The sequence below is a fragment of the Gopherus evgoodei genome, chromosome 23 (assembly GCF_007399415.2).
Source record: "Gopherus evgoodei ecotype Sinaloan lineage chromosome 23, rGopEvg1_v1.p, whole genome shotgun sequence".
Classification (NCBI taxonomy): Eukaryota; Metazoa; Chordata; order Testudines; family Testudinidae; genus Gopherus; species Gopherus evgoodei.
In genome coordinates this window covers 4,622,578-4,640,063 of record NC_044344.1, presented here as the reverse complement: position 1 = coordinate 4,640,063, position 17,486 = coordinate 4,622,578, and the positions used below count along the sequence as shown (strand labels likewise).

The window sequence follows — 17,486 nt, the reverse complement described above, 5'->3', positions numbered from 1 at the left end:
GGAGCAGAGAAGCAACGAAGGGACCACCCAGGGAAGGGGATGATGCGCAGGGGTCAGTGTCCCTCCTGTTGGCGGGTACCCCACAGTGCTGGGAGGTCAGGCAGCACCCCCATAGTAAGAGCTCAGGAAGGTGCACACACACTGGCCATATGATATTGGGAGTGGGGAAGAGGATACCCCAGAGGGTGAGAAACTGCAGGTGGGGTAGGCAGCTGTATTACCCTCTCAGGATCCCAGCAGTTCTTCCCGCTTTCCACGCCTCCTCAAAGGGCTGCGCAGCTAATGTTCACTTCCGCCAATTCACTGTCCCCGTGCAATGCTGCCCCTCTGAGCCCAGGTACCCGGGGAGCAGGCAGTGAAGCCCCTAGGGGTTAAGAGTCAGTAACACCCCGGTGGTGATCAGGGTGACCCAGCCAGCTGTATGTGAAATGACCTCTCTCTGCACACGTCCAGCTCTGTGCTCCGGAGGAATCTCCCAAGCTTTACAACCCAATGGTGCATTTATCTCCACAGCCAACCGGGAGCTCAGTCAGAGCCCAACTCTCGAGTCTCGTTCCCTTTCTTAAAGCACCAGCTACTGGAGTCACTGGGATTAGGTGAAAATCTCAGCTTGCTTTTCTGTTTTTTTAACCAGCTCGAGAAATGTGTGGAAGTGTGACCCTCCCAATGGCTTGACACACATGGCAAATAAACAAAGTGCATCACTGATTATTTTTAGTCATCACGTGTCTTTGGGGGGGCTGACTCCATGACGTTTCCTTAGTTCGTAAGCGCCTTGGGGCAGAGGCCGTGTTTGTGTCCTGGGACTGTACAGCACCTGGCACACTGGTGTCCATGACTGGGGGCTACAATAACACAAATACTAAGTAATAATAGTGTCTCCATGCTTGGGGCTGCACTTTACAGATGAGGACACTGAGGCATAAGGCAACAAAATGACAGACCGAGGCGCAGAACCCAGGAGAGTCCTGACTCTCTCCTGAGCTACGAGCACTTGACCTCAAGCTGGGAACAAAACAGAGGCTGAACGGCTGTTCGTAAAGCACAAGGAGCTCCGTAAATGACAGATCTTATGAAGAAGGGCAAAGTACTATTAAAAATAGCTCATGCAAAAAATTGCTAACAGTTATGGGAGCAGCAGGGGCTGCGTGTTCTGTGGGGCCTTGTCTCTCCTGTACTTCCCCCCACATACACACTAGCAGTAGGTGGTCTCCTTTCCCCCTACTTGCAAACACACTTAAACCTTGAAAGTTCAACTCCCACTGGCTCAGGATGGGGGCTGGGGGGGGGCTGTATGATGATTGTCGACTCTCTGTATTGTCGTAGCACCCTGGAGTCCTAGTTATGGCCTAGGTGCTGCACATATACAGACCAGACAGATGGTCCCTGCTCCAGAAAGCTCATGATCAAAGTCAGTGGGTTGCAACCTGTGGTCCGTGCAATGCTGGGGGTCTGCAGACCACGGCTAAGGGGCCCGCACCTCCATTCGAAATTTTGTAAGGGTCTGCAAATGAAAAAAGGTTGAAAACCCTGGTCTAGGCAGATGTCCCTCCCCTTTGTAGTATATGAACATCTCATAAACCTCAGGGAATCTGCCCTCACAACTGCCCTGGGAGGGGAGGGAAGAATCATTATCCCCATTCTACAGATGGGGAAACTGAGACACAGGAACTTGTCCAGGTGGCCTAGCAATCAGACCCAGAGTGTCCGTATGCAAGCCCCTGCCTTCGCCACAAGACCATCCTTTTGTTTTCCAGCCAGCAGTGACCAAGCAAACCCTGAAAGTTTTAGCATGGGAAAGAGTTTAATTCGAACCCCCGCCCCTGCGCCCCTAAAAGCGTGGCAGCAAACAAATCATGCGGAGGGCTAGCTCTGGGTTCCTTTTGCAAGACAGAAAGCCCAGGAGTCAGGAAAGAGCCCTGGATTTTCACATATATATTTTAGCTTGGTCACGGTTACTGATATATATTTATTTATTCTAAAGTGGGATTTATTCTGGGCAGCTGAAAATCTGCTGTTGTCAGAACACTACCAGTATACTAACCCTCCGCCTCAGCCTTTTTTATTCTGTAGCAAAACTGGGCAAGCTTAAATCCCAGGCTTTTATACACTTTTATTTAGTCTATAAAAAGGCACATTTCTACTCTAGCCACCCTCCTGTATTTAAGCCCATGCCGTGGCCTGCAACCTGTAGGGCATCAGAAGAGGGGAAGCTTTAGGGCTTTCTTGCTGCTTTATTGACAGGGTAACGGTCTGGGGAATGTTTGTAATCCTCTGTTTTCTGCGGTTTATCATTCGTTTGCACAACCGTGTTTTCCCAGCTGGCCCATGCCAGGCAAGATCTCAGCTGACAAGCCCATTCTAAAAGCAATTCAGATGGTTGGGAGTCACGAGCAGGGGAGAGGAGAAAGGGTCACCCATTGCAATTCATTGGTAATTATTTCTATTATGCACATTTGTAACTTTCTGACCCCACTCGGATTGAAGCAAGGCCATTTGGCTGATGGGCAGTTCACAGTACAAGGGCGTCATGTGGGAAGTGCCATGTTTCGGAGGGTATTAGCCACTGCGCCAACACATTTTCCTGCTAAGGTGACCGGATGTCCTGATATTCACAGCTTTGTCTTATCTAGGCGCCTATTATCCTCACCCCCATTCCAATTTTTCACACTTGCTAGGTGGTCCCCCTATTTCCAGCTGCCTCGAAGGAACCTACTTGGAATTTCATGCTGACCGTGGGGATGGACTCAGCGTCTCGCTGCTGCGTGAGGCAAAAACAACCTCCTTTGTGAGTGGAGATATGCATCTGCCATTCTGAGCCCACAACTAGCTAAAGACAGTGCTGATGACATGAGCTAATGGACAAGGCCCACCCTGGCCTGGTATTCAGGAGACCTGGATTCTAACCCCAGCTCTGTCACCGGGCCTTTTCCCCCTCCCACCCTTTATCTGATCGACGCAGACTGTAACCTGTTCCGAGCAGGCACCATCACTATGTGTACAGCAACTAGCGCAGCAGGGCCACGTTCGCAGCTGGGGGCTTTAGCTGCTACGGTACCACAAACAATAACCAATAATAGTAACCCCTTCTTCAGGCTGTATTAAAGGGACACAATCTGGAGGAAGAGTGATACATTTCTTGACTGTGTCATATTAATACATTAAAATGGAATTAAAAAAAAATCAAAACGTTGTGGTATTTGCTTACTTCCCACATTTCCTCCAGCGGGGGGCAGCACTTGGTCCTGAGGGGCTGGGAACTCAATCCAAACCTCAGACAGACAGGAAGGCAGGGGGGCTAATCTGGTCTATTAGTCAGTTTCACTTTCCCTGTCTCATTCCGCTGTTTATTGTTAACCTGCCATTTAAAGCTCTCGCCCATCTGAGTTTTCAAATAGCGCACTGCAGCCTTGGTCTTCTCTGTAGATTTGCTGACAGCCTGTTGGGTGTTGCAGGGATTGTGTGCACCTGCCTTTCCTTCTCTATGATAGACATACATATGTTTAATATTAATATTGCTCTCACTTTCCATTTCTCATGATCAGCACCACGGTGTTATGCTTTGGGGGCTGCCGTTCCAAATGGAACACTGAAATTTCCAAAAAAGCAGCAAAGAATCCTGTGGCACCTTATAGACTAACAGACGTTTTGGAGCATGAGCTTTCGTGGGTGAATACCCACTTCCTCAGATGTATTCACCCACGAAAGCTCATGCTCCAAAACATCTGTTAGTCTATAAGGTGCCACAGGATTCTTTGCTGCTTTTACAGATCCAGACTAACACAGCTACCCCTCTGATACTTGAAATTTCCAAAGCATTTCTATTCAGATCTGGTTTGGTAAACTCTCTTGTATATCATATTTTAAACAACAAGCTAAAATTGGGCTCTAAATTACCTGGCAGCCTCCCCCTGCCAAATGGCTAATATATTAAAAATATGAGCAAGTCTGTAACATTTCAGAAAGGCTTCGATCATGTTTGCAACTCAATGTCATTTAAAGATTGGCATCCACTGGTTCCAACCCCTCTATTTTCATTTACTCTCCACAACTGTTTAACATGTTGGGAGAAGGTGAATAATGCTTGTTTTCTTTCCCCCAAAGTAGATGCATCCATCTCTTTGTTTGCTGGTTTCTGCCTCACATATGGGGTGGCAGGCAGGACTCCAGGGAGTAATGTTCAGTGGTTATCAGCTTATCGGTATCTACATAGGAAAATATATTTAATACTGGGCTCTCCAGTCTAGCAGAGGAAGCTCAAACATGATCAAATGGTTGGAAGTTGAAGCTAGACAAATTCAGACTGGAGACAAGGCGTAAATGTTTAACAGTGAGAGTAATTCACTGTTGGGACAATTTGCCAAGGGTCGGGGTGGATTCCTTAACACCGGCAATTTGAAAATCAAGACTGGACGTTGCTCTAGATGATCTGCTCTAGGAATTGTTTTGGGGCAGTTCTCTGGCCTGTGTTATGCACGAGGTCAGACGAGTTGGTCCCAACGGCCCCTGCCGGCCTTAGAACCTTTGAATCTGTGCGCCACCCCAAGGGGGAGCACTCTGCCTCCTCCAGAGTGTCTCCCCAAAACGGTGGGTTGTATTTATTTTACTGCCTCTGGCTGTGCTTCACCCCTGGGCAGTGCACCAGCAGAAGGTCTTTGTATTACCTAAATCCCTCTTAAAACCGGAGCTTTACGGCTACAGTGCACCTTTTGCGGTCTCTTCCCACAAGGATAAGTTTCCCGCTCTGTGATGGATTTACATAGTCTTGTTTTTTTTAAAAAACACCATTAGAATCCAGAAGATCTTTCCATTCGATTATAACAATCCTCAGAAATCATTCAGCGCCTGAGTCCAAGCAGGTGGGGCTTTCTACAAATGCTGGTGGTTTTATTATTGTATTAATAACCGAACCATTTCAAGTTATTCACCAAGAAATCGCTCTCTCTGACTAGAAAGGGAAGGCCTGTATCTCCAGTGCGGAATGGAATGGATTCAAAGACGATGCATGACTCTCACTGTACAATGTCTAATGAGTGCAGCCTGAGCAGTGGACTGATGATGATAAAACAGCAATCAATAATTAACGCTGCTTGCACTGAGCAGGCTGGAGATAATAAGGAAGAGGCTTGGCTTTGCTAGGCCTCTGTGGACAGAAAGACTCCTTTCATCAGGGGTCTGTTTGGCCCCAGCGACGCCCCAGAGAACACACTGGGGGAACAATCTGGATTTTCTCCTTGTTCACGTAGGCAGAGAAAGCATATTCTAAAAGTGGCTAAGAACACAGCCAACTCCTCAGCCGGGGCAAATCAATGGAGCGCCCTTGGCTTCAGCAGAGCTACACTGCTATACACCAAGCTGTGGATCTGGCCAATAGTTTCTGCCAGTGCTTAATATGTAATGAAAGAGGTGCTGTAGCTCAAGCCATTTTTTAACATTCATAACGGATGCAGCAAGCCCAGAGGTGCCGGGGCTCAGCACTGGTTCCTGCATACGGTGGTTTCTGTCCCCACAGGTCGGAAGAAGCCATGTGATAACACAGGTGAACAGCAGTCACAGTCTGTAAACACGCCATGCAGAAGAGGCTTATTCCTAACTTCTCCAGCTGGTACCTTACTCTGATTTTGATGCACTGGCTTTTACGAGCATGCCCAGAAATCTTCTCCTGCCTTAACACCAGACCATTCATGGAGCAGCCAACTCAGGGGGAAGCTGCAACCCAGAACCACCGGTGCCCCCTAGGGTAGAAGATGGGAGAAGCACTGAGTCTTGCTGGTCCAAGCAAGCACCTACAGACCAAAGTACAGAAATCAGTTTTAGAGGCAAGGGCTCGTCACGGATTATGCACTGCCCCAACCCCCAGATTTTCAAGTCTGGGGAGCACAGACAAAAGCATATCATCTACTCTCACTCTGCATGGGGGACGAGAGGCAGAAGTCCCACTGGCACTCATGCGCCCAGCCTCGTGATTTTGTCACAAGTTGAGGTTTAAAGCCCCAGCTCCTGGAGTCATGTGATTGCAGGAGACTCTCAGCTTGCTTTTTTTTAACAAGAAGTTTCTAGCCCTTGTGGTTGTAGAGAAAAGCTTGACTTCATGATGCCCAAAGGCTCATGCCCCAGAGGGCAAATAAGAAGAACCCAAAGTGTATCCTGGGGGGGTGGACTTTTAAGCTAATCTCATGATTTCAAGGAGCCTGACTAATGAGTTTTGCACGCTCAGAGTTGGCCACGCCACACTCCTTCACGAAGCCAGATCTCTACATCAGCCCATCCGCAGCACGGATTCCCCACTGTTCAGAAGCAGAGGAGGACAGGCCCTGGGTCAGCGGCTTGAATCTGGCCTGGGTCAACAGGGACTGTTTGAGTCCTGTGTGAAATGAGGAGGGTAGCTCTTCGGTTCAGTCCCCTGGGGAAAGCAGTAAAGATAATCCCAATGGTTGTTAAATTCACAGAGTCATAGAATTTAAGGTCAGAAGGGACCATTATGATAGTCTAGTCTGACCTGCACAACACAGGCCACAGAATCTCACCCACCAACTCCTGTAACAAACCCCTAACCTATGTCTGAGCTATTGAAGTCCTCAAATCGTGGTTTAATTATTAGGAGTCTCAGTGGAGAGGCCACGGAGACCGCACTGCCCTTTCCCCCCACAGGGTGGCGTTGCTCCAGGTGCAGGGTGCTGTTGGGGGACCCCATGCTGCACCAGTTCTGTGGTGAGAGAGATTATTATGGTAGGGCCCAAGCAGCTGTATAAACACATAGGAAGCCGTGGCCCCTCCTCTAGAGAGCTGACCATCCCATTTAGTGTGATACACAACAGGTGGTTGTAACAAACAAGAGGCGGGAATAGGGAGGGTGGAGAGGGGCACCGGGAGATGGTGTTTTAAATGATTAAACACAAACAAATCTCTAGCTCTTATCTAGCGCTTGTCACCAGCAGACCTCAAAGCACTTTACAAACAAAGTCAGCCTCGTTATCCTCATGTGACCGATGGGGAAACTGAGGCACAGAGATGGGAAGTGACACACCCCAGGTCATCCAGCAGGCCCATGGCTGAGCCAGGAACAGAAGCCACATCTCCTGAGTCCATGTCCTGTGTCCTCTGCACAAGGCCCCCAAGACATCACACAGCCATAGCTTTTTAATGCCTGGAGGAGCCAGCCTGATCACGTAGTTTGCCCTCCTGCAGAACACAAGCCAGAGAACCTTGCCCAGTGAGTCCTGCATGGAGCCCAATGAAATCAGTAACCCCGACTGGTCTTCTGGAAATACCATGGGAGTGCTGGCCAATGGCCAGGTCAGGGTTAAAATTGATCTGTTCTCACAACCTAACAGTTATATCCACCGATCCAAACTGATTTCTGGGGCCTGGCCCAGAGGCGGGTGGCACACTGGAAAGGAAACCTCTTCAATAGAGGGAAAGAAGTTGGTGTCCTACCCCCGCCCCCCCAATATGTGTAGATTAAATCTGGAGGGAATTAAGACAAACAGAGACTCGGAGGACTCGATGCAGCCCAAACCAATGCCACATCAACCTCCTGACTGGAGAGACAGGAGCCCAAGCTCCTGTCCTATAATGCTCTATTTCTTTATGCCCAGGTTGCTTTCATCCCTCCGGGAGGCACCCAGCTGGAATTTCTCCAGCTCTCCTCTGCTCACCACCCTTGGTCCCTTTCCATACCATGCTGTTGTAGCTGCGAATTCAGGGCTGGATTGACAGGGCTTGGGACTGGAGTCCTTCGGTTGATTCCCAGAGCACGAGCAGCAGCAGGGCAAGCATTCCTCAGTCCTGCTGGGGCAACCCTGTAGGGGAGAAAGGACTGGCCATGCCCGAGAAATGCTGCTGCCGATTCCAACCAGGGCAATCCAATAGTGTCAACTGTGAGGATGGTTTATGTAATGGAGACACACTTGTGCCCTGGGAACTGGACTGAGGCTACTCAGCTCAGATCCTGCAGGCCCACCCAATGAGCCCTGGGCAATGCTGACGAGCTGTACCTAGCTCGAGCATGCTCAGAGATCTCTGCCCTCTCCAAAACCTGCCATTTGCGCATCTGCAGTGTCCTGTTAGTGCACAGGTCTGCCAGCCATCTGGAGCATGTGAGACCTGGCGGTTTCCCCCTTGAAACTAGCTGGCTTGGGACAAAACAGATGATCCAATTTAAAAGGAACAACGTGTTTGCTTCGGGCAGGAAACTTGGCACAGGCCAAAAGCATCATTGCAGCCAGATCATAAACCACAAAAAAGGCTCTTTAAAATCCAGGGTGCCACTAATTCCTCAGCATGTCGGTCCGGGGGAGATAAGTGCAGGAAAGAAAGAGACTTATTGTAGGAAAACACAGTGAAATATTAGCCAAGCAGAGGCTGCATTAGCACCTACAACAGCTGGCTGGTAGCAGGCTGCTTGTGTTTGCAAGATATTAGACCGGAGCGCAAGTGATCTGAGTCCGATCCTCAGCTGTGTCTGTCACAGACCCCCTGGGTGAAACCTGTCACTTAATCCCTCTGTACCTCCGCTCCCCCTCCGTAACTAGGGATGGCGACGCTTCCTTCGTCTGCCTGGTGTATGTAGACTGTACACTCTTTGTAGCAGGCGGCCATGGATATACAGAACCTAGCACAGCAGAGTCCAGATCTGAGCTTCAGGTTCTGGGCACTACTAGAAAGACACATCGTGAATAATACAGCTGTCAGACAAAACGGCAAAGGACCTGGAATTTCAAAGATCGCCCTCAGCTTTCCAGGTTCCTGGCAAGGCATCTGGGGTTTGATTTGTCCCCTAGCTGTCACACGGGTCATAGACAGATGTGTGTTACATGGAAGATGCACAGGGCCGGCATGGACATGAGGGCAGAGTAAAGGCTGAATGAGATAAGGGGGCAGACCAAAGGTGGAATGTTCTATCTTTAGGTGTGTGTGTTTGTTTGAATGACGGTGTCTATAAAAGATTTTTTCCCCTTTTGAACTTCCTGATAAAAAGTTACAACCTTAACTTCCCCTTCCCTGAGATGCTGCCTGGGAATAGAATGAGCATAATGCCTTGCCCTTAGATAACACTTTCCATCAATAGATCTCAAAGCGCTTCACAAAGGGGACCACGATCATTATCTCCCTTTTCCAGTAACTCTCTGACATGGGCCCTCGCCAAAGGCTCTTGAGCAAAGTAAGGAGCCATGGATCCGAGGGAAGATCCTCTCCTGGATCGGTAAGACAGAAAACAAAGATAGGGATAAATGGTCAGGTGTCACAGCGGAGAGAGGTGAATAGTGGGGCTCCTGGGGATCTGTACAGGGACCAGCGCTCTTCAACGTATTCCTAAATGATCTGGAAACAGGGGTAAATGACGAGGTTTCAAAGTTTGCAGATGATACTAAATGACTCAAAAGAGTTAAGTCAAAAGCTGACTGCAAAGAGTTCCCAAGGGATCTCACAAAACGGGATGATTGGGCAACAGAATGGCAGATGGAATTCAGTGTTCATAAATGCAAAGTGATGCACATTGAGAAACATAATCCCAACTACACATGCAAAATGATGGGGTCTAAATTAGCTGTTGCCAGTTGAGAAAGTGATCCTGCAGTCACTGCAGATATTCTCTGAAAACATCTGCTCAATGCGCAGCGGCAGTCAAAGAAGCAAACAGAGTGTTAGGAACCATTAGCAAAAGGATAGATACTAAGACAGAAAATATCATGATGTCCCTATACAAACCTACGGTACACCCACCTCTTGAGTCCTGTGTGCAGTTCTGGTCACCCCATCTCCCAAAAGATGTACTAGAATTGGAAAAGGTACAGAAAAGGGCAACAAAAATGATTAGGGGCATGGAACAGTGTCCGTATGAGGAAAGATTAAAAAGACAGGGACTATTAAGCTTAGAAGAGAGATGACTGAGCGGGGGAACCATAGAGGTCTATAAAATCATGACTGTGTGGAGAAGGTGACTACAGAAGTGTTATTTACCCCTTCACATAACACAAGAACCAGGGGTCACCCAATGAAATTAATATGCAGCAGATTTAAAACAAACATGAGGAAGTACTACTTCACCCAGTGCACAGTCAACCTGTGGAACTCATTGCCGGGGGATGTTGTGAAGGTCAAAAAAGAATGAGATAAATTCCTAGAGGATAGGTCCATCAATGGCTATTACCTAAGATGCTCAGGGACGCAACGGCATGCTCCTAAATCTTTGACTACCAGAAGATGGAATTGGATGACAGGGGATGGGTCACTTGATAACTGCCCTGTTCAGTTCATTCTCTCTGAAGCATCTGACACTGGCCACAGTTGCAAGACAGGACACTGGGCTGGATGGACCATTGGTCTGACCCAGCTTGGCCATTCTTATGTTTTTATGTCAATGGGGAAACTGAGTCAAACAGTGGGGAAGTGACTTTGCCTAAGGTCACCCAACAGGCCAGTGAGAGAGCAGAGAATAGAACCCATGTCTCCTGAGTCCCAGTCCAGTGCTGCGCAGGGATTACAAAAACATTTATTTTGCCACTCAGTAGATGAAAAGTCATCGCAGGTGAAGAGAGGGCCGACAGTACTGTAGGGAGTTTGTATCGACTGGAGTAAGCACCAGCTCCACTCTGAACCCCACCCTGCTGCCAGTCGCATGCCCAGTCCCATGGCCCCTGGAAGAGGTGAGGCATGGGTGGGATTTTATGATGCTGAGATACAACAGGACCTAACAAGACCACACCACTTTCTAATGAATGCTGCAGTCCGTGCAAGAGGCATGTAGGTTCCAGGTGGAACCCTTAGGAAAGAGCCCTGGGAGAGAGTCCTGGTTGTTTCTCAAGCACGAATGGGAGGAATAGGGTGAATAAGGCAGGTAAAAGGCCTGTGCTCTTGGGGGGTGGAGGGTCGGGACTGTCTTTCAGCCTTTTCATTTTGGAATGAATGATTGCATGGAGCGGGGCATCGCTGAGAGTCTGGCTCTGGTAACCGAGTGCGGACAGGTGCTGTGTTTGAATCCCTTCCCCTCCGCACACGCAGCTCTGCCAATGCACCTCACCCGCGTCATCCCCTGCTGTTCCGGTTCTGTAGCCCAGACAGCTCTGGCGATGCCCCTCACTCCTGGCACCACCTGCTGTTCCGCCCTGCATCTCTCCGCTGGTCTGCGAATGCCCCTCAGTCCTGGCCCGCAGCCCCCTGCTGTGCCAGGACTCCCCCTCGCTGGAGCAGACTCGCTGAGGTGCTGGAGCAGACTCGCTGAGGTGGGGGGAGAGACCAGCAAATTCAGCTCATTCGTGCCCCCAGCGTGGTTCGGGTTCTCATTCATCCTGCCAAGCTCGCAGCCGCATTCCCAGCCCTAGGGCCTGCTGGAGCAGGGTAGGGGCAGGACACAATCCAGCCCTGTTACCGAAGGCCTGCTGGCTAGAGAGATGGGGGCACGCCCTGATGCTTATCCTGCTGCATGCTGGGAGGACATGAGCTCTCAGCCAATCCAGAAGCAGCAGATGCCCTCTCCCTCCACTCCCTTTTGGGATGCTGCCATTTCCAGTTATGCCTCATTCGCCTCCTTCCCCTTCTTCTGCTGCCCATCCCATTGCTAGGGCTTCAGCTGCCCGTCCCACCTACAGGGCACCCCCTGGCCTGACTGCAGCTGGTGGCACACAGGACAGAGCCTGTACTCACCGCAGCAGAGAGCAGAGCATGAATCCACCGAGCCCAGCCACTCCCCTGCTTTGGCCGAGTTCAGGCCCCATGCCGAAGCAGCTTCTCTTCCTGAGCTGTGATTCCAGAGGCTCCTGCTGACGCACGCAGGGTCACACCAGATACCCGAAGTCACCAGATGCAGCTGCCAAATCCCCCCTGGGGCCCTTTTAGCGAACCGGTTGGCAGGGAGGGCAGCGTTGCCAGCAATCCCCAAGTGAGCCCCACCGAAGCAGGAGGAAACGGGACCGCCGGGGACATGATGACAGCTTGGTGCCTGGAACGCCAGTGTCCCAAAGGACTCTCCGCTCCTCTGCTACAGATCTAGGTGCTGTTTTCAAATGGCTTTGCTGAAGGCCCTTTAAGCAGAGGAAGCACCTGCGTTGGAAAGGATGGTAACACGGTGGGGAGCTCACAAAGGGCTCAGGGGGTGCTTGGGCCACTGAGAGGTGATTCAAGCCTTCCCATCGCCCAGCCCAGCCCAGACACGGATGGATGATTCCTTAGCGTGGGCGGCTGCCTTTGCTGGAATTCTGTGCTGCGACTGTAGCACGTGTAGACGAACCTGAGCATGTAGACGTAATGAAAGCAGCGAAGCTGCAGCCGCACGGGCTGGACAACCCCGCCCGGGACCTTGGGTATGTGCTCGAGTGGCCAGCCTGTGCTGCTGAGGTGCCACTGCTGTTTTCACAGGCTACACATGCTGCAGCCACACCTCTGATTGCAGTGTAGCCAGACCCACAGTCACAGCTCTGAGCATGGGGGAAAGGGGGCTTTGTGCCCTGGGGTTTCTAGGCTAGTCAGGGGCTGAAACAGCCCTAACTTATGGCAGCACCAGCGGCGGGCAGCTCTGCAGCCTGGAACTGCTGCGGCATCCCCTGAGCTCGGCGCTAGGGAGAGTCCCAGGCCCGTGCCCTGCACTAGAGTTTGTGAGAGGCTCACAAACCAGCCAGGCCTGCGTATGCCACCGTGACAGCACTGAATGGCTGCGGAAGGGGAGAGCCTCCCTCCTTTCGTCGCTAGCCCAGAGCTGAAACACAGCAAGCACCAGAAATTCCCTCGCTACCATACGTCCAGCTACTGTGTGACGAGCTGGGACTGGGGCAGGCCGGAACAGAGGGCTCAGGGAATGAGCGATGAGATATACAGCTTGCTGCCCCTAGCTCCATTCCAGGGGTCGTGGCCCACTCCTTAGAGGCCGTAACACCACACATACACACACACACATTGTTGGTAAGCTCAGCATAGAAGCCAAGCACTGAACAGATCATGGCAGCTGATCTCCTGGAGATGGTCAGGGTTGTTATTCTTTTTTAGCTCTTTTCGTCAAACGATCTCCAAGGGCTTTACGAAGGAGGTCAGTGTCAGGAGAAACTGAGGCACAGGGAGGCAAACCAACTTGCCCAGGGTCATCCAGCAGCCCAGTGGCTGAGCTGGGAACTGAACCCATGTCTTCTGAGTCTCAGGAGGCCAGCGCGCTACCCATGGGGTCACACTGCCTCCCCACTGCAGTGCATGGCTGTGGGGGAGTTTGGCCATGCTGTCCCTGCCTTGCGGATAAGGGGGAGCTATAACGCAGCCTGTACTACAGAGATCCCGGCACATGCGGCACTGATCTCCCCTCCTGCTGGCCCACACTGGGGGCCAGTTGCTAATTACACCCAGGTAATTACAGACCAGGCTGCATCAGAGGCGCGGCCTGGGTCCAGAGCAGTGATGGTCAGTGCCTGCACCGACCCACTCAAGCTCAGCGGGGAATCCCTGCACCAGACACAGACAGGGTCTTCCCCCACCACTCAGTTCAGGTGCAACCAAGCCCTCTGAAAGCATGAGGTGGTTTGACACGAACGTGATCAATTCTACAATGCGTGGAGCTACCGTGCAGGCCCCCGTCTGGCTGCCACTCTAAGCTGCAAGCCCCAGGTCCTGGTAATAGCCTGTCCAAATGAGGACTAACCCTCAATACCTGTCTCAGCCGTGTTGTCTCTAAGCAAGCTGTAGAAACGCCTGGGGCTGTGTTCTCTCCCCCAGTCATAGCCAGAGTTTCCAAAAAGCTTAGCACATCGGGTGCCCCGGGGTGCTGAGTTCTTGGGAGAATTGGTCTCTTATTTAGGTGCATAAACAGCAACTGAGCTCGGCAGAAGATCTGGGTGCTGAGCCCTTGGCAATCTGGCCTGTGAGACACGCATACGTATCTACACCCACCATCACTGCGGCTTGTGCCAGGCTCCCAGCCTCACGCTGGGGCTACCCTTGGCAGGAGGGCTATTGGGCTGGTTAATAAAAGCAGGGGGCCAGAAACGCCTCCCTAAGGGGCAGCCTGGGGCTTGCCACTGAGGCCGGGGCTGCCATGAAAGGTTTGGCCGGTGTGATCTAGTTCTTGAAATTCTCCCTGCACCCACAGGGAGGGGAGAAGTGCTCTGGAGGGAGGAAGCCCAGAGCCGAGGAGGCCCCGAGCAGGGTGTTTAGGGCCATGCAGAGTCCACGGGCTAGGTAGGGAGCAGTGGGGCTCGGCTGTTAGCCAATTTAGCTTCCAGCCTTCGCCAGCCCTTACTCACAGCCCCAACCCAAGTGAAGGTTGGAGAGAACTGGGCTGGGATTTCCCCTCCTACCGCATGTGCTGGCTAGCCCCCTGGAGGACAGATCCATTGTGGGGGGGCTCCATGGCCCTGGTTCCTCATAGAGAGGATAAATACACCCCCACTGCATGCCCATTAGCCCCTACCAGAGATCAAATCCCCCCACACACACCTCCAGCTCCTCACACAGGTAAATCTGCTCCCAATGCTTTTCCCCCAGCCCACCCCTGAGGTCAAATTCCCACCCCCACGTGCCCCCCCAGAGAGAGGCGGTGCATTCACAGCCGTGGGCGAGCCTGGGGAAAGCCTACGGCTGCTGGCAAGACCTCGAGTGATCCCACCAGCCCTTTTATGCATGATATGACTTCACTGCCAGACCCCACCGCCAGGCCTGGGCTAGAATTCACAGAGCCCCTTACCTGGTCCCGGATCCTCTCCTGCTGGCCTCGGATGGCCAGGGCATGCTGCGGGTACTTGTTCTTCAGGTGGTCCATAAAGGCGTCCCGCTTGCGGTCCATCTCGGCCTTCTGGAGCCCAGTCAGTGCCTCCAGGCTCTGGGCGGCGATCACCGTGTGCCGGCGTTCTGAGGTGTGCACCAGCCCGACGTTGGAGAAGCGCCGGGTCCCGTTCCCCAGGGTCCTGTACTCCCGCGGGTACTCCGCATCGTCCGCCGAGATCATGTGTGTGCTAGTCCTCTCGGGATCTACACGGGGTGGGGGAAGGGGAGAGAGCAGAGTTGGGGTCAGGGACCTTTCCGCCATCCCTTGGCCTGATGCCTCGGTCATTGGGGCGACCATCAAGAGGAGCCAGGGCGGGGCAGGAAATCCAGAAGTTACTGCTCTGTTGTGAAGCTGCTTGATCGGGGCTGGCAGCCAGGAACTGAAGTGAGGGGCTGACGGCACTGGCTGGCCGGGGGTAGGGTCCACACTCCAGATCCTCCATCCAGGCACCCCAGCCAGGCCCTGCTAGTTCAGCCCTGGGGTGCCCCTGAGCAGAGCTTGGCCTGGATGGCTGGCGGCTGTACAATGCCCAGGGCATGGGGACCAGGGGCCTGGCTCTCCGTTACCGCACCACTATTTTTAGCATGAGCTAGCGTGGGTCTCTACCCAGGCTGGGAAGCAGCCTCCCAGTGCAGTGTAGACTGTGTGGCAATGTTCATTGCTACCCAAGGGGCAGGGCATGGGCAAGGCAGGCCCTGGCTCGCAACCACCAGACTTCCTTCATGTAGCAGCCCCGTTCTCCAGAGGTGAAAGGTCGACGCCTGAAGCCCGGGTCCCACCTTGCTCAGCACTCCTAGCTGGCCCTGGCTAACGGCAGAGCGACCCCACCCACAGCAGCTGAATAGAGGCGGAGGGGCACTAAGGGCAAATACTAAGCACAGGCTGCTCCACCCTGGGTTCTTGACCATGCAATGCACCCTGGTTTATGGTACCACCTCGGTTTGGTGGCCAGGAGACAGAGCAATCCACTAATTGGATTCTCAGATGGGTCAGATTTAAAGGGACGCTCTCCAGTGGTCGAGACTCAGGGGGAATCGCATCTGACGAGGAGGCATTGGCCGCTTTGTAAATCTCTCAAGATGGGTTGGATTCATTCGCTGCTCTGCTGCCAGGCAGCAAATGGCATCAATGAAATACAGAGGGGCCCCAGTGAGACCCCCAGCAGGTGGGGAGTTCAACTCCCTCCTTCATCTCTGCCCAGACTGGGGAATTAGGGCTCGCCCCCGATTTCCAAATGAGCTGAGTTCCCATTGAGGCAGCTAAATAAGGGGCAGGTTCTCCAAAGAGCCCAGTACCCAAGATGGGAGGAGGGGGTAAAGGTGGGGGGGGCAGGGACAAGGGGCTCGGGTAGGAGATTATCTAAGCTTCCAAGGGGGATGTGTTTTAAGCCAGCAACGGAGGTGAGTTCTAAACCTGTGGGTAAAGCATCTGGCAGTGTCTCTTTAAATCGCCTCTTGGATAGAAGCCACATGAAAAGTCCTGGGCTTGTCCTCGGTGACCAGACACCAGCAACAGCCCTGCCACCCCCAAAGCATTGCCCCTTTCCCACCTACGCTCCCCTCCCTGCCACTCATTCGGCCCCCAAAGGAGGACTTGGTGTCTGAGGTGCAAACAGAGGGTGGGTGGATTTCAAGCTCTGGAGAAGGGGGCAGGGTCATGGGGGGATTCTGGCCTGGGGGGGAGGTAAGAGGGTCAAGGGCTGCAATCAGGGTTTTGTCCTGGGACAGATTGCAGCAGAGGGGAGGAGAGGGGAGGCTGAAGGCTGCAGGGCCGCCGTCCCAGGACAGCGACAGGCGTGGATAGAGGGCAACAGGACAGGAAAACCACAGAGACCACAACGTTCAAAATAAAAGGCTGACGATCGACTCGAAACCAAAAACAGTCAAAGACCCATGACGGACGAGGGCCCGAGCGCTGCTCCGGAGCAGAGACACACAGAAGGATACAGACAAACGGACAGACCAAAAAGAAAATGAAATGCAGGGCAGTGCATGGGGGAGGAAGGGGGACTCTTTTGGGCCACTGGCACCGCTCTGAGGCTAAGGTCCAGCTGGTGAAAGCAACACGCTCCCCACCCGGTGACAGGCGCCTCTTCGCACTTCCCCAGGCACACGCTTCCTGCACACCTAGGCCCAGGGAGACCCCTTCCTCAGCCAGCTCCCTTCCCGAGGTCCCTCATGCCCCAGATCTCTCTGTAGGCTCGTCCTCAGGAGTCACCTTGCCTGCTGCTGGGTCTTTATCTCTAGCAGATCCCACATCTCCCCAGCTTGCCCTGTGCTGACAGAGCTGGAGAGAGTTAGTGCCAGAACCTGTCACCACTGGGAGTCCCACACACACACACACTCTCCAGTGGCAGATTCTCAGCATTCAGATCAGGAAAGCCCTCTCAAACCAGAGCAAACTGCCCTGTCTCGGAAGCATCTAGACCACAGGGCACCTCTCCATGCACAGCGGGGACCTGCCCCTACACCTCTAAGACCGGCCTCTGCCGGCTGAGCTGGGAAAGCATTCCCCTTCGAGATCACCTGGAGTGCTCAGCCCCCACAAACACGAGACCCTCAGAACACAGCTCCAGTAGGCAGCTTAGCTCTCACAGATGGAGTCCCAGCCCCACGGTGCCTTGAGTGACCGAGGAGGATAGCGATGGATTGTTACAGGTGCTTTGAGGTTAAAAAACACTTAAAAACAAGGTGACTGTAGCCCGCGATAAAATCACAGACAAGAGAGGAAGGATAGTCTTGTG

The 17,486-nt window shown here is 52.6% G+C and overlaps 1 protein-coding gene across 18 annotated transcripts in view; it reads right to left on the bottom strand.

The window, feature by feature from the left end:
• SRCIN1 (SRC kinase signaling inhibitor 1) overlaps positions 1-17,486 on the bottom strand; it is a 181,919-nt gene that overhangs the window by 82,394 nt on the left and 82,039 nt on the right. For all 18 annotated transcript variants that reach the window (XM_030541435.1, XM_030541446.1, XM_030541434.1 and 15 more), the window contains one exon: positions 14,663-14,946. In XM_030541435.1, coding sequence (XP_030397295.1) covers positions 14,663-14,946 — 284 coding nt within the window. The remainder of the gene's footprint in view (positions 1-14,662; positions 14,947-17,486) is intronic.